General features: G+C 50.7%; 1 protein-coding gene across 3 annotated transcripts in view; it reads right to left on the bottom strand.

Moving 5' to 3' along the window:
- The window catches only part of LOC147717719 (E3 ubiquitin-protein ligase TRIM39-like), a 141896-nt gene that overhangs the window by 46978 nt on the left and 68991 nt on the right, over positions 1 to 25927 (bottom strand). For all 3 annotated transcript variants that reach the window (XM_086924501.1, XM_086924499.1, XM_086924498.1), the window contains one exon: positions 5201 to 5310. In XM_086924501.1, the coding sequence (XP_086780627.1) occupies positions 5201 to 5310 (110 nt within the window). The remainder of the gene's footprint in view (positions 1 to 5200; positions 5311 to 25927) is intronic.

Below are 25927 nucleotides of genomic sequence, written 5' to 3'. Positions count from 1 at the left end.
CCGTTGTGAGGATACTACCACAGGAGGTCGTTGGTCAGAGCAAGAGGTGTCTTTACACATCAATTGACAAGAGCGACTGTCCGGATCCTTCGTGGTTCGGAGCCTGCCCGCCAACAACATCTATGCTGTGAGCTATATAAAATGGTTACGGGGAAGGAAGACTAGGGTTCTGGCAGACTTGGCCAGGGACTTCTGGAACGAATGCCTGGTTCACAAATTGTCAATCACGGCGGAATTTCTGCCGTGGAAATTTTATCGAACTGCGGATTGGCAATCCAGGCACCTACCAGACTACAGTGCCTGAATGTGAGACCCCTCTCTACTTCAGAGCCTGAAGGTTCAGTGGGGTACGTGTCAAGTACATCTTTTTGAATCTTGGCTCAGTTACCAGCTTTCTAATTTTTTTCAGCTGGATCCCCTTGCAGAAGTGGCAGATGCCTTCCTACAGGATTGGAGTCAATTGAAGGGGTATGCGCTTCCCTCAAACTCACGGCATTGATCTGGTGTGGGCGACGCCGCTTTGGAAGTCATACGTTTGGGATCCAGTTCTTCTGGAATTTTCTATGGATTTTCCAATCCAACTTCCCCGACTCCTCGGCTTCTGACAGACTCGCATGGCAACTTGCAACAACTTGTTCAGGAAGGGACTCATGAGTTTGAGGATTACATGGAAGTTGGGAAATCACTTACCTTTCTGCAAGAGTTTCCTCCCTTATCAGAAGAGCCTGGGCAGACTCTACATTCAAGAGGTACAAGTCCTTATGGAGGAGGTGGTCACGCTGGTTTTACGGCGGGGTTTGGATCCTGTGTGCAGCTATAGATTATGTGGTCCACTTCTTGTTCGAATTGGTAGACAGAGGTCTGGCTTACCGAACGATTAATACATACAGATCAGGGATCTCAATGGGTCATCTTCCCATCCATCAGTTTCCGGGTGGGGAACATCCCTTATTCTGTAGACTCTTAACCAAAGACTCTTAATTCAAAGTATGGACTTGAATGTGGTTCTACAACTACTACAAGTATGGCAGGAAAATACATATCTTTCCTATAAGCAGGTAACGGACATTACCATTTCCACTATGCCTAATATCGTGCAAACTGTTTTCGGATGTCGGGCCCTGGGGGTCACAGCACGTATGTTCACTTCAGAGTAAGTGTCTTTCGCGATTGCACAGTGCACCAAATCAAACACCAGGGTGATTCACCAACTGGCTTTTCTGTGTCATCCAAAGCTGTGTGTGGTGCACGACCTCAGGGCGTACGAATCCATGACTGAGGAATATAGACCACTGGTGCATCCCAAACTTTTCTCGCTATTAAGAAGCCTTTCAAGCCAGTATTGGCAACATCTATTGCCCTTTGGGTGAGATGGGTACTGCATGAAGTAGGCATCTATACTTCTGATTTTGCAGCATACTCCACTAGGGGAGCCATGGCCTTGAAAGCCTTTTCCCTGGGGAGCCGACTCGAAGACAATCTCAAAGAAGCAGACTGGTCTTCAGACTACACATTTAAGGCATTTTACTTCAAACCAATAATGGGCATGGCTTCTCTGTTTGTCAACCAGCTTTTAACTAGCATTATCTGAGTCTCCGGCCCTGGCATAGAGATAAAATCTCCTAGCTTTCATGAGGAATGTTTCAATTCTTCTAAAGACATAGGGCCTCATTTATGAAAAGTGACGCATCGCTGCCTGAAAACAGCGATGCGTCACTTTTCACTGCGCACTCCTTGCGACACCAATAATGCGTCATATTTAATGTATGACGCATCATGTCGCAAGGACTTACAGATACGTCAGTATTTCTGACGCATCTGTAAGCGCAAAAGTGACGCATTGCTGGAGTGTGTCACAAAAGTGACGCAACTCCAGCAAAGCGTCCTTTCACATGGGGAAAGCCCCATGTGAAAGGGCTTGCGTCAGTCTTACGCCTGCTGTGAGGCAGGCGCAAGATTTTGACGCAACACCGTCCTAATAGTGACGCAGTGAAATCTCATAAATTTCACTGCGTCACTATTACGAGGCTTTTTGCGGGGGAACGCCCCCTCTGCATACATTATACCTGACGCAGGTATAATGTGGCGCAGGGGTTTAAAAAGTGGCGCATCTACCTAGATGTGCCACTTTTTAAATATGGCGCAACAAGGCGCATTTTGTACGCCGCTGGTGCGTCACAAAAAGTGACGCACCGGCGTCGCAAAACTGACGCAAGGCCTCATAAATAAGGGCCCTAGAGGCGAGGATTATCCCTCCAGATTGTGATTCTCATTTATTACCCTCCGATTACTTGATGAAGTCTTTGAAGTTGGATAAGTATGATGGGTTCAGAGGCATCTTGAAGTTGTTTGTAACCTGGTTCAATAATGTCATTTTAACATGGTTCAATAATGTCAATTCTAACCGTTCACATGGTAAATTCATCAGTGAGATTATTGATTGTTTCCAGTATTAACGACTTGTATGCCGTAGGTAATATCATCTGGTTCTTCTACAGGATCTGATCAGAAGCAAGATTAATGATAGAAAAGCGGGATGATGCATGTTTCACTCGAAGAAAGGGGAATTGCTGTTCTTTGATGTTGTTTATATGGGACTGACTGTATGGTTATTTGGTATTGTTTTAAAGACTAATGGGATAAGTAGTCTTTTCAATAAAATATGTTGTTTAAGGCTGTTTGGCAGAAATAAATGGAAGAGATAAGCATAATCCTTGCATCCGAGTCTTAAACAGAATTGAAACTTTCCTTCAACAAAAGCTAGGAATTTTTATAATCGGATACATTTTTAACAATAACAGCAAATTTCTAGCAACTTTAGAATGTTACCTATTCCTTGTCTGAAGCTCCATGGGGCAAATTTACATTAGCCTGACAGCATCCAGTCAGTCAGTCAGTGCTTGATATAATGAGGTGTGAAAACTGCCCTCAGAGCTAAAACAATAGCTGGATGTAGGGGGCTGTCTATCTTCTTCTTGCAGGAAGACCAGCTCAGGTAGATCCAGGAACTTCATTAACTTGTAAAGGGCCTGTTTGCATGAGGCTCTGTGGATGGGTAGTTTGCCCCTCCACCCTGTCCCCCTCGCACCTACTCTCCCCTTGGATAAGCTGGTAGTCACACACACACACTTGGTTGCATAGTTTAAACAGTAAAATGTTATAACATATTGTTTTTTACCACGTAAGATTGTGAAAGCAAACACAATAGTTTAAATGCAGAAAAAATTATAGATTTGACAAAGATGGAAATGTTTAACACTTACACTGATGCACCATTGGAGTATTGACCAATAACACAATTACAATATTTGTTACCGAACCTGCTGTTGCTCATTATACTAATAAAAATATGTTACGCACACAAAAAACTTGTAAAGGGCCTGTCATAAGTAAATGTAAGGTAATACCTGGGGAAGGCAAACTTTGTTCACCCACCCAGGTTGGCTATAAACTTAGTGGGAAGAAGGCTACCTCCAATCCCAGTTTTGAGTGACCACAAAAAAGGGGAAGGTAATCATTTCCCTGGGCACATCTCTGTGCTGGGACACAGCTCTGCACAAGGGAGAACGTTTTTTCCTATTTTGGATTTTAGGACTAAGGTGCATTTGTGGCATTGTTAGTAGCAGGGCAAATAGGAACTATTCAATAAGTGGACTAGCAACTTTTACCCCACTAACTACTGCAAATAATAAAATGCAGTATCCAGAGGAACCCTCTGAAGAACACTGGACCTGTGACAAAACAACTGTTGTTTAAGACATGTGAGGAGACCTAAAAGGTTAAATTTACTACCACTTGGAAAAATAGCCTTTACAACGAGGTTTTTACCACATACACATCTGCACACACACCCAAAAACAATGCTTTGTAAAGGCATGCCTTGTAAAAGCATATGCGTTGTAAAACAAATGCGGGGTAAAAATTGTGCGGTTGAGGCATGCAATGTACTTCGTTGCATTGTTTCCGTCATACAACCTTACCGCTTGTACCCAGGACGAAGAAGTGGACGCTAAGGTCAGCCTCTTGTGTGGCTACAGGGCACACCAAGCTGGAAGTGGCCTTTTTCCTGAAAGGACCAGTTGTAACTGGAAGAGGACTGGACCCTGTTAATCAGCTCTGCTGGAGTAAGTTCAGCACCTAAGTCCTGTTCGTGAGGTCCTTGCACCTTTGTCTGTAACTAACCAGCCCTTCAGAGGACCACGAAAAGCAGATCTTTGTGGCAAGCACATTCAACTTCAATGTGAACTTCATCAGCCTACAGCCTTTCCCGGTGTAAGATTCTGAGTTCTAAAAGACCAAGTACAAACTTGGTGCTTAGTTTGAACTTTCTTGTATACAGTCTGCTACCTTACGCAACTAATCTTTACAATCTCATATCTGTGGTTCCCCTGTTTTGCTTTTTGTAATTTCAATGTGATTTTGTTGTGTTTTTGACTTTCTAACTGTTTTGGTACTCCTAAATGCTTTACACATTTCTGCTAAGCCTGACTGCTGTGTGTCATAGTAATCACAGCTTAAGCTCAGGATTAAATTCCGGACACCTTTGTCTGGACCGCACGTTAATGACTTTATTTCTTGTGGCTAACTACCATCCACTCCAATAAACAATTCACTCAGTTACAATATTCAGGTATTTATAACTACTGTTTCCTTCCTGGGTCACACGCCTCAATTAATTTGGAAATACAGTAAATGTTCTCAAGTCTTGATGCCGCATCCAGCAGACCACATTCTATTTGTAAGAAAGAAAGATACGAAGCGATCTCTCAAAGAAGTCTACGCTACAGTCATACATACTACAGAACACTTTCATAGACATTCATGCAGTGGCACATTGATGCAGCACATAACAAAATCTTCAGTTCAAATACAGTGAACTGTCACAGGCATCCTTTGGATTACGTGCATTACAGTCTCACTGTGGCTTCCTGTTCAGTCGTCCTTTCATTATCACCAAAGACCAGCACCATTTACACCACCTCCCTTCTTGCTATATTCAGAATTTACTCTTCTCTCACTCTTTATTCTTCTGCAAACAATCACTGATTAGCTTACATGACCCTCCAACATAACCATCACAGAACAAGGCCTCCATTTGCTGTAACATTTGCCTGTATATAAAGTCTTTTTTGTATCATGCTTTCAACATGAATAATTCTTATATACTTGGGCTTTCCCTTTCAATCAGATGTCTGTTTACCTTTTAATTCCAAGAGTTTATCTTGCAAGGAGGAATGTTCTCCAATGCTCTTCAGAGTCCGCTCCACGACCACATCTTCTGGAGGTTTTTGGGCCTTCACGTTATTACACCTGTGGATTACAGAGGGATGCAAGAAAATGATCCTCAGCAGCATGCTCGGCTTACTCTCATTGAACTCTGTCATCTACACTAAGGTGTAGCACACTCTGCAGACACTCACTGCTACATCCTACGTGGCATTCTAGTATGGATCTCACTGCACTCTCAACAGACTTTTCTCTGAGTCCTGGATCAGTCAGTGGTTACAGAAAATGTGTGGTTCCAAGATCTTTAGCTCTGACTTTGTTTAGTCACCAGTCAAACAAAAAGTGGCGAAGAAGAAGTTATGGCTAAGATACATCAGCCTTTGTTCCGGGTTCTCACCATTTGCAATGAAACACAATTCAGTAGGTTTGAGGGCGAATCACTGACAGTCTACAAAAGCCCAAATGTTTTATGGTATACAACATATGGCCATAAAAGCCATGACCAAACACATTCCTTTTGCATGGAGATTCACAAAAAGAGGAACCAAAGTAAAATCATATGTTTTAAGTGTCATCATTAAACACACTAAGAGAGCTTCATGTCACTAGCCTTAAAATACCACGGTAGGGGAGGGTAAAGGGTGTGGAGTGGTGTGGCTCACTGGTTAGAGGCGGCAGACCCGGGAGCAGAAGTCGGCCGGGACCAGGGTTCAATTCCCGACGCCAGGGTTCAATTCCCGACGCGGCAGGGTCGTGGACCTTGGTCAGCAGACTCGACAATTCTCGCTTCGGTGCCTACTCTAATCAGGGGTCCCACTCGGCAACTCTGGGCATTAGCTTGCCTAATCTCCACAACGGCCCCATCACCGCTGGGGATGCCTGGCTCCACCCTGGGGACTCCCAGCAGGGACTATCCCACAAGGAAAGCCAGAACGGGTTCCCCAGCGTTATACAGTGCCAGGAAACCTACGGGTAGCAGTGCGCTTTACAAGCTCAAACATTAATTAATTAATGGGTGCAATGGTTAACGTTGTACTCAACCAAAGGACACATGAGTCATGTAACCGGGCACAAATAAAGATTCAGAAAGACCCCCACACCATGCTGTATGAGAGCTGAGCATCACACAGTATGCACCATGAGGACTGCCATTAGGTGCACCATTAGGAGCATCGCCAAAACGCATTCAAGCAGTAGTATCCAAGCTTCCATTACAGAATACCAACAACAAAACATATAGGGTTTGGGCATGTGTTGAAAACCTCATTGCAATGTGATTTTTCATGCAAATTGCTGAACCGGTTTACATTTTGGGATTTCAGTATAAGGTTTACGGATCTATGGAAATCCAGGTTCTCAAGATAATGTTATAAGGCTATTTGCTGAAAACGCATGTGGCATTAGGTCAGGTTATAGGTTAAAGCACTACAAAACCCTCAATAGTCTAGTTGTGTGTTAACTCATCTGGGTGGTGTTACTTATTCTTTTGTGGACAAGGATACACGCGTAGACTCTAAAGTTAGGTTACTGCTCATCAAGAACCTATATTGGTGTGGTTGAAAGAACTTAAGGCAAGTTTTCCCTTTCTGTAGTGAGTTTGCTTTTTCAGTTATGAGTCCCGGTAGCAGACAAATTTGACTTGTTTTCCACATTGCATTTCTGCATATGGTTTGGACAAGGAGTGATCATTACACATTTACAAAGAATTTCCCAAAGCTCAGAGTGGAGCCCAAGAAGGAGTTTACAGAGATGGAAAGGAATGTGACAGTTTCAAAAGTGCTTTGAACATATTTAGAACCTTTATTTTCAATTGAGGTGCCTCAAGAAATGAGGACTGACTGTAAGAGACCATAGTACAGAGGCTAGAAGAAAATCCACACAGAGAAGCCCCTCAAAATTAGCCTTCTCCAATTATTATGGAGAACTATAATCAGGTAATCAGGAATTCAAAAACAAATGTTCTACAGGAATAAGTAAATTATGTAAAGATCATGAGAGCAACACAAGATCCAGGTGCATTTTTATATGAGTCATCAGTGATGTCATCAGTGATGTCACTGACCATGTCATGAATGATGTAATATGTGACATCATCAGCAGTGGATTGGGGGCGCGTGAGTTCTAGTTAGTACAACTGACTATAACAGAGGAATTTCAATGGTTTTGTACGAGTGAAATGTCCAGCTAACTAGAACACCCCTAAAACCTATGGTTTTTTCAGTGAATGTCTAAGGATTTTTAAATGCTAATTCCTAACTATAACATGTTTGAAACCTATGGTTTTTTATGTGAATTTCAAAGGTTTTTTAAATGCTAATTCCTAACTATAACATGTCTGAAACCTATGTTTTTTTCAGTGAATTTCAAAGGTTTTTTAAATTATATTTTTTAAATATATTTCTTGTTCTATTTTTTTTTCACAACTGCTTTTATTGAAAGTTTAGGCAGAGCATAGGTACAGTTCTCCACAATCAGGAGGATACTGTCTACAGTAAACATATAGCAGGATGAATCGAAGGCCTAAACTTGAAATCACCCCCCTCTCCGTCCCATGTCCCACCGACCCCCAAGAAACACACCCCAACTCCCTCTCCCGGCTACCCACCCCTTATCCCACCCTAACCCAGTGCACGTGTTCACATTCCACCAAATATACAGGTAAGGCAAAGTAGGTATCAGATATCGACCTAGGTCCCAAGGTCCCCATCCGGAGGCGGCACATCATCTATATCAACTGGGGGTTCCAAAGTCAGTCCCCTGTAGTCCGCCCACCGCTTCCAGATCTTATAATGTTTCCGGGGGCACCCCCTGGCCTCAAACACAGGTAATTCTAGCCCCATAAGAAAGTCTAAGCCCGCCTTCCAGGCGGTAAGTGGGGGGGCACGGTCGCTCTTCCAGGCTCTCGCCAGATCTCGCTTAGCTACAACCAAACCCAGTAACAGGAGGTGGCGTTTGTAGATGTTGCCTCCTACATTCTCCAGGACATGGAGGAGGCCCAGTCTGGGTGTACAAGGGAGGTCCCACCCCAGCACCTCTGACAAACAATTCCACACCCCATTCCAAAATCGGGTCAGACCCACACAAGACCACACCGTATGCAGCAGCGTTCCTCTTTCAGTTCCACAACGCAAGCATTCCGGAGCGGCAATGAGGCCCACTCTCCACAGTCTCTCCCTAGTGTAGTATGCTCTATGTAGGTATTTAAACTGTATAAACCTGAGTCGCACAGCAATGACAGCCCCGCGGGGGGACTCAAGGGCCTCCCTCCAGTCATCCTCATCCAACGGGCCAACATCTGTCTCCCAGGAGGCCTTCAGTGACAGGAGAGAAGAAGAGCAGTGAGTAACCAGCGTTTGGTATATTTTGGAAACTTTCTTATCTCCCAGGTCTCCCATGAAGAGCTTGGACTCCACTGGGCTGAATTCGGGAAGCTGGACCAGCCCCACCAGACTCGGCGCGAGTGCATGGCGGAATTGTAGATATTTGAAAAATTGGGTCTTGGGCATATTGAATTCGGAGCTGAGATCCTGAAACGATTTGAGGGTAGTCCCCGTGAGGACATGGCCGAGTGAGGAAATCCCGATGGCGTCCCAGCCTCCAAACCCCGATAGGGAGGCCAGTGCAGGAAGCTGTCCGTTACCCCACAGCGGAGTTTCGGCTGTCAGCCTGCCCCACCAACCCATACGGCGCAGCGCCTGTCTCCAGATCACAAAGACCACCTGGGTGACCCGCGGCAGCATCCTCCGCCGCCTGGCCGAGTACAACAGCATATGTAGCGTGGCATCGCCCATCAAGAAGTGTTCCAGCGCATATGCCGGGTCGCTGTGGTCACCATACCACCACTCATTTAGAACCAGTAGATGAGAGGCCTGGTAGTAGGACAGGAGGTCAGAGGTAGCCAGACCTCCACAGTACGTGGATAGAAAGCAAGTCCGCAGTGCCACTCTAGAGGCACCCCCGGCCCACAGAAATGGGCCAAGTACTGAGTTCACGCGACGGAACCACTGCGGGTCAATCCTGTACGGGTGGTTCTGTAGTTGGTAGAGGAGCCGTGGCAGGGCGACCATCTTGAAGATGGCAGATCTGCCATTGATATTAAGGGGCATGCGAGACCAGGTCTTGATGTCCGATTGGACTTTATCCCACACCGGCAGCACGTTGCGCTCCCATGCGACCGCGGCAGACTCCGACAGGAAGACACCCAGGTATTTTAGACACCGACCGCCACCTGTAAAGCCGAAGCCCAGGGGTATGTCTCCAGCTCGTCACCCAGCACCCACAGGGTCGATTTGCGCGGATTGAGGAAGAGTCCTGAAACCTCGCCAAACACTTGCATCATATCCAGTATGCGAGGGCCAGAGCGGTGAAGGTCAGTCATAAAGAAAAGGACATCATCTGCATCCAATGCGATTCTGTCTGAGAGTTCCGCCCCCCACACAAAGCCACGATACTGTGCATCGAGACGTACCCGTGTGGCCAATGGTTCCATGGCCAGTGCGAAGAGATAGGGGGATAGGGGGCATCCCTGTCGGGTTCCCCTGGCAATTGGGAACTTCTCCGAGACCGCTCCAGAAATACGCACCGAGGCGGTGATGTCCGTGTACAGCAGCTTCACGTAGGAGATGAGCACCGGTCCCAAGTTGAGGAGCGGCAGGAGGGCAAAGAGGTAGGTCCAGCTGACCGAGTCAAATGCCCTGTCGATGTCTGCTAGCAACAACGCTGCCCGATCCCCGGTCGCCCCCACAGCATCTACCGCTGCCTGTGCACGCCTAATGTTGTGTCGCGTCGCCCGGTGCGGCATAAAGCCTGCCTGATCCGGGTGGACCAGATCTGCAATATGTGGGAGCAGACGGTTCGCCAGTGCTTTGGGTAGTAATTTGGCCTCGAAGTTGATCAGGGATATGGGACGATAGGACTCGTGTCGATCGGGGGGGCCTACCTGGTTTCTGGAATACCACAATTTCCGCCTGACGCCAGTCCGACGGCAGGCTACCATGCTCCCGCGCCAATTCCAATGCCCGCCTATAATGTGGCCCAAGCTGCAAGTGGAATTTCCTATAAAGTTCACTGGGGAATCCACTCGGTCCCGGTGCTTTGCCCACATTGAGCTGGCCTAGTGCATCACCCAGTTCCTCCGCCGTCAAGGGGAGGTTCAGGGCCTCCCTCACCTCGTCCGAGACTGCACAAGGGGGAACATCCGCGAGGAACCTATCAATTGCTTCCGGTGGGAGGCATTCCCGAGGAGCATACTGCTCTGCATAGTAGTGTGCAAAGCTCGCAGCAAGAGTCGCAGGGTCTGTTATCGCGGTCCCCTCCCCGTCAGTGAGGCCTGGTAAGGTGATTGGTTGTAGCGTTTGTTGACAGAGCCTATGAAGCATGGTGCAGGACTTATCCACCCATTGGTAGACCCTGCTCCGCGTGGCCAGCCACGCTTGACGAGCCTCGTCTATTAACACTGAGGCGTAGGAGTGCTGCGCCTGTAGGAGTAGTCGTAGCGCCATTTCATCCCCCTCCCTGCCGAGTACAACGGGCAGCAGCGCACCATGCAATGTCAATGCTTCTCATAGTGGGTTTCATGGCTTCCCACACAGTCACAGCGTCAATCCCTTCCGCCAGATTCTCCTGCCAATAGTGGGCGATCGCACTGCGCATATGCTGTGTGTAGTCTGCTCGCTGCAGATGCCATGAGGACATCCGCCACGGAAATGGTCGGCGTGTCTTGCGCAAGTCGATCTGTACCGCAACAGGGGAGTGATCAGACAGCCCCAAGGCCGAATTGCAGCCCATTTTACCCTGTCAAGGAAGGCCCCTGGCACAAACACACAATCCAGTCGTGAGAAGGAGCCGTGCACAGCTGATACATACGTGTACTCACGCGCCCTGGCATGCAAGTGTCTCCAGGCATCTGCCCATCCCAGCCCATCAATCATTGCCTTCAGCCGCATAGGGGAGGCCGCCGCCGCGACCCCCTGCGACCTCTGCCTGTCCAGGCTCACATCAACCACATCGTTCCAGTCACCACCGATCACAGCCAAGGAGTCTGGGATCTCGGCCCATAGGTTAAACAGTTTCTCAGCCAAGGACCACTGCAGGGGGGGGGGGGCATACACACTACCAAATACCACTGGTTCCGCACCAATCGTCCCCTTCACAAACACATACCGACCCTAAGGATCAAGCCAGTGACGCTCGTGGGTATAGGACAGCCGTCTGTGGATAAGAATAGCCACCCCCCTCAAGCCCCTGGAAAACCCGGCATGAAATACCTGGTGGAAACCAAATCGCTGCAACCTCAGTGCCTTTGTGCCTAACATGTGCGTTTCTTGGAGGAGCATCACATCAGCCGAGTTCCTTTTACCCCAGCGCAATACTGCCCCGCGTTTGATTTTGTCCAACAACCCCCGGACATTCCAGCTCAATAATCGCATAGAGTCACTAGCAAGTTCCTGCCCTGAGGTGTCAACCATGGTCCCGATGAACAAGTCTCTGAGACCTCCAGGGCCCGACCCAGGCCTCAAACACCATACAAGCCAAAACAGCAGAAGTCATGTGCACCCCCTTCAGAACACCCACAACCCCCCCTGTCCCCCTCCACCAGCCCCGTCCCCCGCCCCGTCCCCCCAACAACCCAACTCCAAGTCCCCACCCCCCACCCCTATACCTCATGAAACATTGAAGTACCTGTCGCGGCATGGGGAGCTTCAGGCCCAAAACAGAGCGCCTAAATCCCACCATACCAATGGATCCCAACTACTCCCCCCAACTAACAGGGCTTTTCCCTCAGGGCCACCCCCCAGCCATGGGAGGATCAGGCGGCCCGTCAAGTAGTACCCCGAACCCCATTGTACCAAGTATCCAGTTCACAAGAAGAGCGTAGCAGTCAAGTGCCACCCAGCTGAAGGCCCCCAAGCCCCACCATGGCCCAGGTCATACTGCACCAGTCGTCGTCTGCTCCGCCACCAGAGCCTCCGAACCAGGCCCTCCGTGGAGTCCACCAATGGACCCGGGTTAAGCGATTAAGGTTGGATTCACACAATGCTCAGTTTTCTTTTCCTGATTGATCAGTGTCAGGTTGCGTCCCACTTAGTAGGCCCTCTCGGGACAGGGAACGCCGTCGTGAGTGGGATTTCCGATGCCGTTTACCCATGCCGGCAGAGTCGCTCCTCTCCTGTGATGATCCACGCGATGGTCCAGAGCCCAGTCCCGGCTGGGCGTTCGGTCGGATCCTGACTGTCTCATCCGTCCACTTGAATACATCTTCCGGGGAGTCGAAGAAGTGAGTTTTGGAGTTGAAGACAACCCGAAGACGGGCCGGATACAGCAGTGAGTATTGGATCTTTAGGCCGCGCAGTTTGGCCTTTGCAGCCAGGAAGGAATGTCGCTGCTGCTGCACCTGCCTGGTGTAGTCCGGGAACAGCAAAGTCTCTTTGGCCCTCGCTTCCCGGAGTATGGTGTCCCTGTCGTGGAAGTTTAGGATTTTTGCTATGACTGGCCGAGGCCATTTCCCCCACCGGCGGTTTCTGCGTTAAGGCTCTATGTGCGCGCTCCACTACGAAGCAGCGTGACAAAGCGTCCGGGGGAAGCCAGCTTTCCAGCCAACTCGTCAGGAAGGTATCCATGGGCCCCTTCTCGCAATCTTCCGGAAAGCCTACGAAGCGCAGGTTATTTCTTCGCGCTCGCCCCTCTGCGTCTTCCACACGAAGAGCCAGTCCCTTCTGGATCCTCTCCATCTCCACCACTTTCTGTTTCAGAGCGCCGACGTTCCCTTCCACTCCCGTGATCCTGGTCTCGGTCTCCGCGATGCGGGTGACAGCGTTGCGGAGGTCTTGGCGCAATAGCATGACATCGGCACCCACCGCGCCAATTTTGGCATCCAACATGTCTCTTGACTGCGTGATGGACGCCATCAGAGCCGCGTTGTCCGGCCCGGTGTTCTGGCCACCCCTGGCAGTCCCGGATCCCACACTGGGACCGGTGAATTTATCAATTGGCCCCTGCTTGGCGGAGGTCGTGCCGCCCCCGCCTCTGGTCATAGTTCGGATAATTGTAGTGGGCCGCCCTGTGTCTTTGGCAGTCCCTCCTCTCACCGTCACCCAAGGTTAGCCGCCACCCGGGGTGAGGCCCGGGACCCGGAATCCTGCAGGGCATTCTGCCACACCCGCTCACCACCACAGCGCACGGTCACTGTGCCTGTCTCCAACAATCGATGGCCCGAGCAGCACCCAGGGCCCCAACAGCAAATGAAGCGGTAATCCCGGCTCCTCACCTTCGCGGGGCTCCGCGGGTCCTCCCCGACCACCACCGGTCCCCCCTGTCCAACGAACACCCCACCGCCGTGGGTGTGGCGGGCACAACCAAGCGCCAGGACCGGGGCGGCCAGGCGATGCTGTCCCTCCGGGCCACACTAGCCACCCAATCTGGGCCCAGCGCCGGGGGGGGCGAGAAAGGCGCCGATGCACCACGGTCCGTTCCGCCGGCAAGGCGGGAAGATGAGGCGCCTCCAACAATGGCGCAGGCCAAAACACCGGACCGGCCACTCCCGTGGGCCACAACACAGGGCCCACAGCTGCTTGCAAACGGGCAGGACGCGCCCCCTCCTTGCCGGTATGCTGGCACCAGCCCCACCGCTGCTCTGTCCTCGGCAGCCCAGGGGGACCCGACCGGTCCTGGGGTCCGCGGAGCCCTCCTTCAGCGCCTCCTCCGCACGGCCCCCAGCAACGTCCACAAACCTGCCAGCGGCAGGAGACTCCGCCGCCTCTTCTCCGGCAGCCAGACACCCGCCTTCCTGAGACCCACGGGGCCCGCCAGCGATCAAGCCGCCCAAGGTCCAGCGCCGGCAGCCAGGTATCGTCAGAAATCGAGGCCCCGGCGCTCCACGGATATTACCCCCAGCCAGTAACCGGGAGTCTCGGATGTAGCACCGGAGGGTGTCTCCTGTCTCCAGCAGCCGCCGCTGTCGTTGTAGAGGTGGTTGTGGGTTCGGGGTAAGGATAAATCGGCAGGATAAGTTACGGGCCGGCGGGAGCTCTAAGGAGCCACGTCCGCCATCGTTGCCCTCAAAGCCACGCCCCCTTACTCTATTTTTTCTCAAAATTGTTTTACTACATTTTTTTTAACATTTTTTTAAGATATCTTATTTTTCAAGGTACATTTGACATTTTTAATAAAAATGTATTTAAAAAAGATATCTATTTTTTATTTTTTATGTTCTTTTAAATATATTTATATTATTTTCTTATTAATTTTTTTCAATTTTTTTTGGAGTCACGCACCCAAAGCGCACCCTTCTCGTTCACTGCGCAGACCATGTTCGCCATTTTAGACTCTTGTGTAGGATCTGTGTACGGTGTGCGACGGGTACGACTTTTCCAATGCGTATGCTATGCGATTGGTACGCGACTCTTAGCGCATACGCGACATGTACAGATTACATGACGTGACGGTCGCGTGGTTGCATGTGATGATATACGATCATCAGACGCGGTGAGTGCACGACACCCGCAAAAAATGTTTAATGTTAAAAAACATATATAAATATATATATATATATATATATTTAATATAAATATTAACACAAGACATTATCTGAACTAATCATAAAAATAATATTCTTTAACTTTCAATAAAGTTATATTGCTTATAAATACAATTTCGCGAAGTTGCGCTGGGTGCGATTGGAGTGCCCGCTGCGTATGCGCACCCTACGCGTACCCCATGTGACCAGAAAAATAGAGATTTGATTGGTTCATTACACTTCCTATTGTAAGTATTGAAGGACACCACCCATTTCAATCACTCTTGTTAGAACTTCCTGAGGAGAAGACATCTTCTGGCAAGATCTGCTCTTTTTCAATTTTGCACACCTGTTTCTCAGCAAAGTTGGAGAAATGGCAACTAACCCACCATCTTCTGATTCAGAACACTCTGGAAATGAAGAATTTGTGGCTGAAACCTCCCCTCCAGAGAGGTATTATTCAATTGTGTCGAAGTTTTTCACTTTTCCTCCAGGGCAGAAAAAAGTTAATGCCACGAAAGTAACTTGCAAAATCTGCAAGGCGGCCCTGTCTAGGGGAAGTGGTGGTCTCCAGGGCCCTGGAGGGCTCCAGGAGGGGGGCCACACAGCCCCCCTCTCACAATACAGAAAGCCCCGGGATGGTGATCCCGGGGCTTGGGGGGGCTCTATGGCCCCCCCACAAATTATACTAGGAGGGGCTTTTCAGCCCCTCCCAACAATTTATTTTGTAGCCCCTGGGGTGGCGCTCCCCGGGGTGCCACTCTGGGCCCCCTTTAAATTAATTAATTTTGGCCCGCCAGGGGCTAATTATAAAAGAAGCTCCGTTCTATTTATTTTGTATTTATTTTTTTACGTCAGGATCCGCACACCCTGCGCGCACTTTGCGTTTTAAAAAAATAATATTTTTGGGGGGCCTGGGAGTCCTTCTGGGACCCCCTAAACAGGTCAAGAGGGTCAGTGTATTTCTATCCTTCCCCCTTTATACGTTTTGCACACAATTTCCACAGACTTCTTCAGCCTCGCTTCTACCGAGGCACAAAATGGCTACCAACAGTTCCTGGTTTCGAATGTTGACAACCACTTGACAGCCAATTAGCATTCAGCGTGTGATCGAGAGGGTGCACTCAGGGTGCGCAGATCCACCGCGGCTATAGATTTATATGCACTTTTAACTGTCATTTTCTCAGTAACTACTGAACAGATTGACACCATTTAAGCAAAAGGCACAAGTCTGAACTGAGGACTACCTCTTTGCCAAATTTGGAGTAATTCCTTTCAGCAGTTCGGGCTGTAGCTGCGGCTAAAGGTCCTATGGGAAATTGCATGGGGAAAACACGTTTTGGGACCCCCCTTTTTCTCCACCCCCCCTACACGAATCTTCCAGAGACTTTCAGGATAGGAGAGGACCGGAGCGGACTGTAAGTTTTGAAAATTTCGCAAAGATTTGTCAATCGGCGCCAAAGTTATTGGGAATAGAATGTTGCAGATTTTCTATGAAAAATAGGTCCTAACTATAACTACCTACTGACGACCGCCAGTAGGTAATATACAAACACACACGCTCATTTATATATGCATATATATATATATATATACACACACACACACACACACACACACACACACACACACATATGTATATATTTTCCGATCCCCAATTCTTCAAAAGTCAAAGAATACTCTAGGATACCCAAGGCTGCTTCAATAAATTTAATTGCAAAAAACATGGGAAAGACATGGCTTGGTAGTTCGGACTGGACTGTTCCCATGAGGCACAGGGTCAGAGCTGATTTGCATATAGCCAGTGTCTAACCCATGGTGGTGTGGAGTGCAAATAAACAATGGATTTAGGCCCAGATCCTTGTACTGGGGTGAATGTATGAAATTGTTCTACATTCTGTCCATCAACGGTGTTTTTTCCAATTTTCACCCGAGTGTGCTGGGGATACTCAGACGTGAGTCCCAGGCTCTCCACACCACTGGAGTCAAGCTATCCAGGCTGATGAAGGCTGATAGCCAGAAACCGGTCCTTGGATGCTTGATTCCGGTCTGGGAAAGACATGGCTTGGTAGTTCGGACTGGACTGTTCCCATGAGGCACAGGGTCCGAGCTGATTTGCATATAGCCAGTGTCTAACCCAGGGTGGTGTGGAGTGCAAATAAACGATGGATTTAGGCCCAGATCCTTGTACTGGGGTGAATGTATGACATTGTTCTACATTCTGTCCATCAACTGTGTTTTTTGCAATTTTCACCCCGAGTGTGCTGGGGATACTCAGACGTGAGTCCCAGGCTCTCCACACCACTGGAGTCAAGCTATCCAGGCTGATGAAGGCTGATAGCCAGAAACCGGTCCTTGGATGCTTGATTCCGGTCTGGGAAAGACATGGCTTGGTAGTTCGGACTGGACTGTTCCCATGAGGCACAGGGTCAGAGCTGATTTGCATATAGCCAGTGTCTAACCCAGGGTGGTGTGGAGTGCAAATAAACGATGGATTTAGGCCCAGATCCTTGTACTGGGGTGAATGTATGACATTGTTCTACATTCTGTCCATCAACTGTTTTTTTCAATAAATTTAATGGCATGATTTGCTCGAACACCGCGCGTTTCGCCTTTCAGCTTTTTTACGGTATGGTGGTTGCTGCCATCTACATGTAGATTTGAAAACGTGTCCTTCCTTAATGTTGAGTACTCTGTGTATGTAAATCGGCATGATGGCAGCAACCACCATACCATGAAAAAGCTGAAAGGCGAAACGCGTCGGTGTGTGCATATCCACAGCTATCAAAAGCAGTAATCCATTGCCTTGGAGAAACTCAGAAAATAAAAGACAAAGCAACAAATTAGAAAGCTGCAACGTACCTGGCTCAAAACAAACCCCAAACCAGTCAGCTATCAAAAAAGCTAGGAAAAGGTACTATTCAGACAGAATTCAAAATGCTAAATTTGCAAATAAAGAATTCTATAAAATACTCAATGAATTCCGCAAACCAAATTGCCTAGAAGGAACTCATCCTGACACATTGGACTCACACTTAAAACAGAAACAAGGCACAAGCCCTAATCCCTGTACAAAACAACAATCCAAGAATACTCTAAACCAGCCTCTACGTCCCTTCAAACACATCTCACACGATGAATTGATGGACCTGGTCAAAGCCCTTTTGACCCCTGTGCACCACAAACTTTCAAGACAATTCTTTTAACATCCTTTGCTGCCACTCCAGTAAGAAGAATCATCAACGATTCCTTAACTACCAGAATATTTCCAGAATAACTCAAAAAATCACAAATTCGCCCTATACTGAAGAAAACAAAGTTGGACCTGCTGAACCCTGACAACTATAGACCCATTACAAATGGACCTTTCCTGGGCAAACTGATAGAAAGCACAACGTTCGCCCAGATGTCACAGTTCATAGAAGAGAATGACATGCTCTCAGACTTCCAAACAGCATTCCATCCGGGAAGAGGCACTGAATCTGCCCTCCTTGCCATCTGGGATGACCTGAAGAATACAGTTGACTGCAGCGGGGTTGCTGCGCTACTCCTCTTGGACCTTTCGGCTGCCTTTGACACGGTTGAACATGACACTCTGAAACAAAGACTCTATGAAGCCGGCATAGAGGGAACCACTCTACACTGGATCACATACTACCTTGGAAACAGAACTAATGTCATCCATACCCCACCTTTCTCGTCCAAACCATACTCCACAAAAGCAGGGGTCTCTCAAGGATCTATCATCTCGCCCACGCTTTTCAACATCTACATGAAGTCATTACCGGTACTGATCAATCAATTTCACCTCATGTGCTATAACTATGCAGAGTACACGCAAATACTCCTTTAACTGGAATGCCCCAAAGACATTGAAAAATGCCCAATTTTCAGTTGTCTCAGGGCCGTGGATCAGTGGATGACTTGTGGCCAACTCAAATCGAATGCTTCAAAAACGGAAATACTCATGTGTGGTGATTGGAAACATTACGACCTGCTTTCCGCCTGGCCTGATGTACTGGGATCAGTACCTAAATTATCGAAGGAAGTAAGAAACCTCAGAATAATCATGGACTCCAAGTTGTCGATGAATGCCCAAGTGGACAAACTAGCATGATCAAGCTTTGTCATTATAAAAACGCTGCAACGAATTTCCCCTCAATTGGGATTGTCACACAATGTCCAAGCTACCATATCCCTTGTTCTGTCCAAACTCGATTACGCCAATAGCCTCTACCACGGATCACCTTTAACAACCATGAAAAGACTACAACGGATTCAGAACTCGGCTGCCAGACTACTCTTGCATATCAAACCACGAGACCACATCTCACCTGCCTTGAAAGCCCTGCATTGGTTACCGGTAGCCAGAAGATCCACGTTCAAGCTACTTTGTCACCCACAAAGCAATACATGGGATGGGACCGCTCTTCATCAGGAATAAAATCACCAAACACATTCAACAAAGGAACCTACGCTCTAAAGGGGCATCTCGCCTCAAAATCCCAAGATACAAGAAAAAAAACATGGGTAGCACATCCTTCTCTGTTCAAGCAGCCAAACTATGGAACTCTTTACCCCCCCAAACATAAGATCCACCGACAACCACCTTATCTTCAGAAAACTACTCAAGAATTGGCTCTTCCCCACATAAGCACCATACGCAAACAGATGTTTACAGCATATTCCTCTGTATATACGCGTTTATTTTCACCATAGATATATACCCATCTTTGTGTATTACTTTGTATAAACATGTAGAATAATTATGTTTTTTTTTAAACCATCTTTGGTCTACATGTATTTACTTCCATTGTGCATCTATGTAAAATGTAAATGTAAATGTACGTGTATTTATATAGCGCAAATCGCCCACATCGCAGGCATCTATGCGCTTGCCTAGGGAACCCGTCCTGGTATTCCCCTGTGAGATACCCCGGCAGGGTATCCACAAGGTGAAAGCCAGGCATCCCGCCGCGACGGGCCGTTGTGGAGATTAAGCAAGCTATTGCCCAGAGTCGCAGAGTGTGAACCCGTGAGTCGAGTAGGCACCGGAGCGAGAATTATCGAGTCCGTGGAATTATTGAGCCCAACCCCCGTTGGGGCGGGGAATTGAACCCTGGTCCGGGGCCGATCTCAGCTTCCGGGTCTGCAGCCTCTAACCCCGGAGCCACACTTCTCCACATATGTACCATCCATGTACTTGGATCTGTGTGTCTGTTACCTTTCTCCTGAAAAAGCATATCCAATGCAGTATCCTATTTCTCATCCTGCACCTCTATCAATATCTTTAATCTACATATACTTACCTCCTTTATGCATCTATATACTTTCAATGTACTTATGGATCTATATATTTATCACTTTCTTCTAATTTAGCATTTCAAATGCACTACCCTACTTCTAAGCCTATGATTCTCTCAATATATCCTCTGGCCCAACCTTCTGACTCATCTCAAACTTCTTTCTACTACTCTTTCCAATGCACTACCCTATCTCTCACCCTATACATCTATCAATATATCTTCTACATCCACTCTTATTTATCCCAAACCCCATACCACTACTATGATCCCGAAATAACGCTTTCTAGACTCTCTCCTACTCTACCCCTCCTTGCATCATCGGACACCTATTTTACTATACCTATCCCCAAAACACACCTTTATAAAATCTCCCTTCTGACTCTTTCCCTCAAAACCCCCTTTTTTACTCATCCAAAAGCCTCCTCCTACTGCAATGACCTAAAAAAAAAGAAAATCCCACTCCTCTGTCCCTCCACCATCCTTTTCAATTAAAATAACAGACGAATGGGGCGTGGCTTAGCGGGCGATCATGGCGGACGTGGCTGCCTAAGAGCTCCCGCCGGCCCGCCGATTATCCTAGAATTATCCTGGCCCTGAACCCCGAAAAGTGCACCGCATCCAAGGTGGTGTTGGCGGAGGACACCGGGAATCGTCCGGTGCTGGAGACAACGCGCCGAGACCGTCGGCGGCTGTGGGGCGAGTGAGTGCAGCGAGCGGCCTGGTGCCCGCCGGACGAGCCGGGGCCTCAATTTTGGCATCCCCGACGGGGGGACCTGACCCGGAGCCGGCGCTGCCGCTCCCTGACCGCGTTCCGGGGCTGCCTGCTGTCGGCGGCTCGCAGCGGAGTGCCCTGCCTATCCTCACATTGCCGGCGGTGGGGGCCTGGGCCGGAGGGGGGCCTCGGAGGGGCTGCGGCCTACCTGGCCTTGCCGGAGCCGGGGCCTCGAGTTTGGCGACCCCCGCCCGAGGACATTCACGCTGGTATTCGGACACTCTGCTACTGCTGTCTGCGGCACCCTCCGCCTTCCGGGGGCGCGGCGCCCCCCACCGCTGGCAGACGCGTTACCCCCCACTGGGACTGGCGGCGGCTCCGATGCCGGTGAGAGCTGCATCCTCCATTCTTGTTGACCAGTGCTGTGGGGGCTGTTGCGAGGAGTTGTGCCAGAGGGGGTCGCTGCAGACATTGGACCTTTGACCAGTGATTATCCTCCCAGGGCTTGGCTGGACCTGCAGGTGGTGTGGACGCGGCGAAGGGACCGGAGCGGCAGGGGCGGCCTGGTGGTCTGGGCGCAGCCGGGACCTTGATCTTCGCAGCCTGGGCTGGCCACGATCCGGGGCTGCCTGCTCCTGACGACCTACAGTGGGATCCCCTGCCTTTCCTCACCATGTTTGCGGTGGGGCCTGCGACTGGAAGGGGTATCGGAAGATCTGCGGCCTGCCTGGCCTTGGTGCAGCCGGGACCTCTAGTTTGGTGGTCCCCGCCCGGAGTCACCAGCCCGGATCCATTGCCCTGGTGAGTGGACACGGCGGGGCCCCCCGGGAACTGAGGGGTCAAACAGGCGCCTGGCCCGGATAATTGCCCTATCCTGCTCCAGTGGTACCTGGGGCGGCGGTTGGAGAACTTGTGGTTTGCACTAGAGTGGCCCATATCTGTGCCGTGCCAGGAGTGCCGGTGGGCGCGAAGACGATTTCATACACCTTGGCGGGGCGGCATTGCCTGGGGTGTACCCGATCTGTGGGCCGCTGGCGAGGGACTCTCGAGCGGCCTGGTGTGTTTGGGACGCCCCGGCCGGGGCCTAGCTGGTGGACTATTGCGAGAAGCGGCCCTGATACAGGTGCGTGTCACTGCTCTACCGTCTGAGCGGCCGCCATGACGAGGGGCTCGGCCGCCACTAAGACAGGACCCATTGACAAGTTCACTGGCCATGGTGGAGGAGCCGGGGCGGCTGGTGGGGGTCATCCTGCTGGACCAGACAACGCGGCGTTGATGGCGGCCATTACACAGTCCCGCGACATGCTGGATGCGAAAATTGGCGCGGTGGGGGCCGATGTGATGCTGCTGCGTCAAGATCTTCGCAATGCAGTCGCCCGCATTATTGAAACTGAGACCAGGGTCACGGCAGTGGAGGGAGATGTTGGTACCCTTAAGAAGAAGATTGCCGACATGGAACAGATCCAACGGGGCCTGGCGCTTCGTGTGGAGGATGCCGAGGGGCGGGCGAGGCAGAACAACCTGCGCTTCGTTGGCTTTCCGGAGGACTGCGAGAATGGGCCTATGGACGCTTTTCTGTCCCAGTGGCTGGAGAGCTGGCTACCACCGGACTCCCTGTCGCGATGCTTCATAGTGGAGCGTGCCCACCGCGCCCTGACACAGAAGCCGCCAGCCGGGGAGCGGCCTCGCCCGATCATCGCCAGGCTCCTCAACTTCCACGACAGGGACGTCATTCTCCGGGAAGCGCGGATGAAGGACACCCTGCTGTATGACAATCATAAAATAATGATCTTCCCGGACTATACCAAACTGGTCCACCAACAGAGGCACTCCTTCCTGGCTGCCAAGGCCAAGCTGCGTGGCCTGAAAATTCAATACTCGCTGATCTACCCGGCCCGCCTCCGGGTGATCTTCAACTCCAAGACCCTCTTCTTTGATACACCGGAGGCCGTCTTCAACTGGACCGATGAAACAGTCAGAATCCGACCTCACGTCCAACCGGGGCTGCACTCTGGATCGTCGCGTGGTTCGTCTCAGGACAGGAGCAACCCGTCTGGCAAAGAGAAACGTCATCGCAAGTCCCGCTCCCGGCGGAGGTCCCTGTCCCGGGACCCCCTCTTGGGGGACACACAGCCTGATGCGGATCAATCTGATAGAGGCTCCTGATCGCCCTTCATGGGGACTGTCTGCTGGTTGCCTTCTATATGTGACTATATCTGGCAGAGGCTGAGCTGTGGTCGGTGGGACATACATTGGCTGGTGCAGTATTGACTTCTTCTTGGCGAATGCCGGGGCCTTCATGGGCTGTAACTTTCTTGTGGTGCTTTGCTTATGACTCTACTGTGTGTTTGTTGGGGTTCAGGGCACGTACTTTGGGCTGCCTCCTCCTGTTGGGACTGGGGGGTGGTTCTGGGAGTGTGTCTGATTAGTTCGGGGGGGGACTAGTTGGGATCCATTGGTATGGCTGGCTTTGGGCGCTGTGTTTTGGGCCTGAAGTACCGTATACCGCGACAGATACTTCATTGTTCCTTGAGGTATGGGGGTGGGGGTGGGGGGAACCGGGGTGTTTGGTTGCTTGTGGGTTGGGTCGGGGTCGGAGGGGTAGTAGGGTTTGGGGCTTCGGGATTTGTGGGGTCTGGGGTTCTGGTTCTGGGGGTGCACGTGGTCTCTGTGTATTTTGCAACTGTGGGGTCTGGGGCATGGGCCGGGGGTCGGGGAGTGTGGGGCTGGGAGCATTGTGATCATGGTTGATGTTCCTCACTTAGCGCCCAATGGCGCTTCCATGCGTGTTCTTAGCTGGAATGTACGAGGACTATTGGACAAGTTTAAACGGGGAGCGGTGCTTCGCTGGGCTAAGAGGGACTTGGCAGATGTGCTCCTTCTTCAAGAGACGCACATGCTAGGTACGAAAGCCCTGAGTTTGCAGCGCTTTGGCTTCCATCAAGTGTTCCACGCCGGATTTACCAGGGGCTCCAGGGGTGTGGCCATTCTTATTCATAGACGGCTGGCATATGTACATGAGCGTCAGTGGCTTGACCCCCAGGGACGTTTTGTTTTTGTACAGGGGAAGGTCGGGGTGGAGCCGGTTGTGTTTGGCTGTGTGTATGCCCCCCCCCCCTTGCAATGGGCCTTAGCTGAACGTTTGTTTGCCTTATGGGCTGAGTTACCCCGCTCCATGGCTGTGATTGGCGGAGAATGGAATGATGTGATGGATGTGGCTTTGGACCGGCAGAGGAGGCCAGGAGTGGCACTTGTATCCTCCCCTACACGGTTGGGGGCTAGGGTTGATGGTCTGGGCTGGGTGGATGTGTGGAGACATCTGCATGCGGAACGGCGAGAGTACACCTTTGTCTCGGCTGTCCATGGCTCCCTTTCGCGTTTGGACTGTGTGTTTGTCCCGAGGGCTTTCCTTGACAGGGTGAAGGGGGCAACGATTCGGCCTCGCGGGCTCTCTGATCATTCCCCGGTGGCGGTACAAATTGACTTGTGCAAAGCACGCTCCCCCTTCCGATGGCGAATGTCCGCGTGGCATCTGCAGCGCCCTGATTATTCCCAGCATCTGCGTAGCGCGATCGCCCATTATTGGCAGGACAACCTTACCGGAGGGATGGATGCGGTGACAGTCTGGGAGGCTATGAAACCCACCCTGCGGGGCATAGATATTGCTTGGTGTGCGTCTGCTCGCCGGACTCGGCTGGGAGGCATTGCTGCGGCCGCAGAGCGGGTGGAGGAGCTCGAGGCTCGGCACAGCGAGGCACCCGATGATATGGCACTGCGGCTACTCCTGCAGGCGCAACAGTCTTATTCCTCGGTCCTGTTGGATGAGGCTCGTCAGGCGTGGTTGGCCACCCGTAGTCGGGTCTACCAGTGGGGCGACAAGTCTTGCACCATGCTCCATAGGCTGTGCCAACAGAACCTACAGCCTCTTACACTGCCGGGCCTTGTTGATGGTGCAGGAGTGGCGATCACAGATCCGGCAACTCTTGCAACGAGTTTTGCGCGCTATTATGGGCACCAGTATGCCTCTCGGGAGACTCTCTCCCCTGCCATTATCGCAGATTATATTGCATCGGTTCCCCCATCTGCTGTATCTGATGAGGTGCGCGAGGCCCTGGACCTTCCCCTGTCGGCTGAGGAGCTGGGTGATGCACTGGGTCAGTTAAATGTAGGCAAGGCGCCGGGGCCGAGCGGTTTCCCCAGCGAATTTTATAAGAAGTTCCATCTGCAGCTCGGGCCGCACTACTTGCGGGCCCTGGAACAGGCACGGGAGCTTGGCCGCCTCCCACCGGACTGGCGTCATGCCGAAATAGTGGTGTTTTTGAAGCCAGGTAGGCCCCCTGATCGCCATGACTCTTATCGCCCCATATCCCTCATCAACTTCGAGGCCAAGCTCCTGGCAAAGGCGCTGGCGAACCGCTTACTTCCACACATTTCGGCCCTTGTCCACCCAGATCAGGCGGGTTTTATGCCGCGCAGGGCAACGAGACACAGTATACGACGGGCGCAGGCCGCGATACAAGCGATTGAGTCTTCGGAGGACCCGGCGGCGCTCCTGCTGGCTGATATTGATAGTGCCTTCGATTCGGTCAGCTGGACCTTTCTTTTTGCTCTGTTGCCGCTGCTGAACCTCGGCCCGATATTCCTCTCCTATATCAGGCTGCTCTACACTGAGATCACGGCCTCGGTGCGTATCTCGGGAACGGCGTCGGCTCATTTTCCGGTGTCCAGGGGCACGCGTCAGGGGTGTCCGCTCTCCCCTTACCTTTTCGCGCTGGCCATGGAGCCGCTGGCCGCCAGGGTGCGCCGCGATGAGCTCTACCGTGGCTTCGTCTGGGGTGCGGATCATTCAGACCGCATAGCTTTATATGCGGATGATGTGCTATTTTTCATGACTGACCTGCAGCGTACGGGTCCTCGTGTCCTGGAGTTGATGCAGGAGTTTGGTCGGGCATCAGGGCTCTTCCTTAACCCGCGCAAATCGACCATGTGGGTGCTGGGGGGTGCCGCAGTGGACTGCCCTTGGGCTGCATCCCTTCAGATGGCTGTGGAAGGTGTGAAGTACCTGGGTGTCTTCCTCTCTGCCTCGCCTGCAGTGGCATGGGACCGGAACATCCTGCCGGTATGGGATCGGGTCCAACTGGACGTCAAGACATGGACGCGCATGCCACT

The sequence above is a fragment of the Lissotriton vulgaris genome, chromosome 5 (genome assembly GCF_964263255.1).
Source record: "Lissotriton vulgaris chromosome 5, aLisVul1.2, whole genome shotgun sequence".
Lineage (NCBI taxonomy): Eukaryota > Metazoa > Chordata > Amphibia > Caudata > Salamandridae > Lissotriton > Lissotriton vulgaris.
Note: the sequence above shows the minus strand (reverse complement) of the source record. Positions and strands in the feature narration are given on the sequence as shown.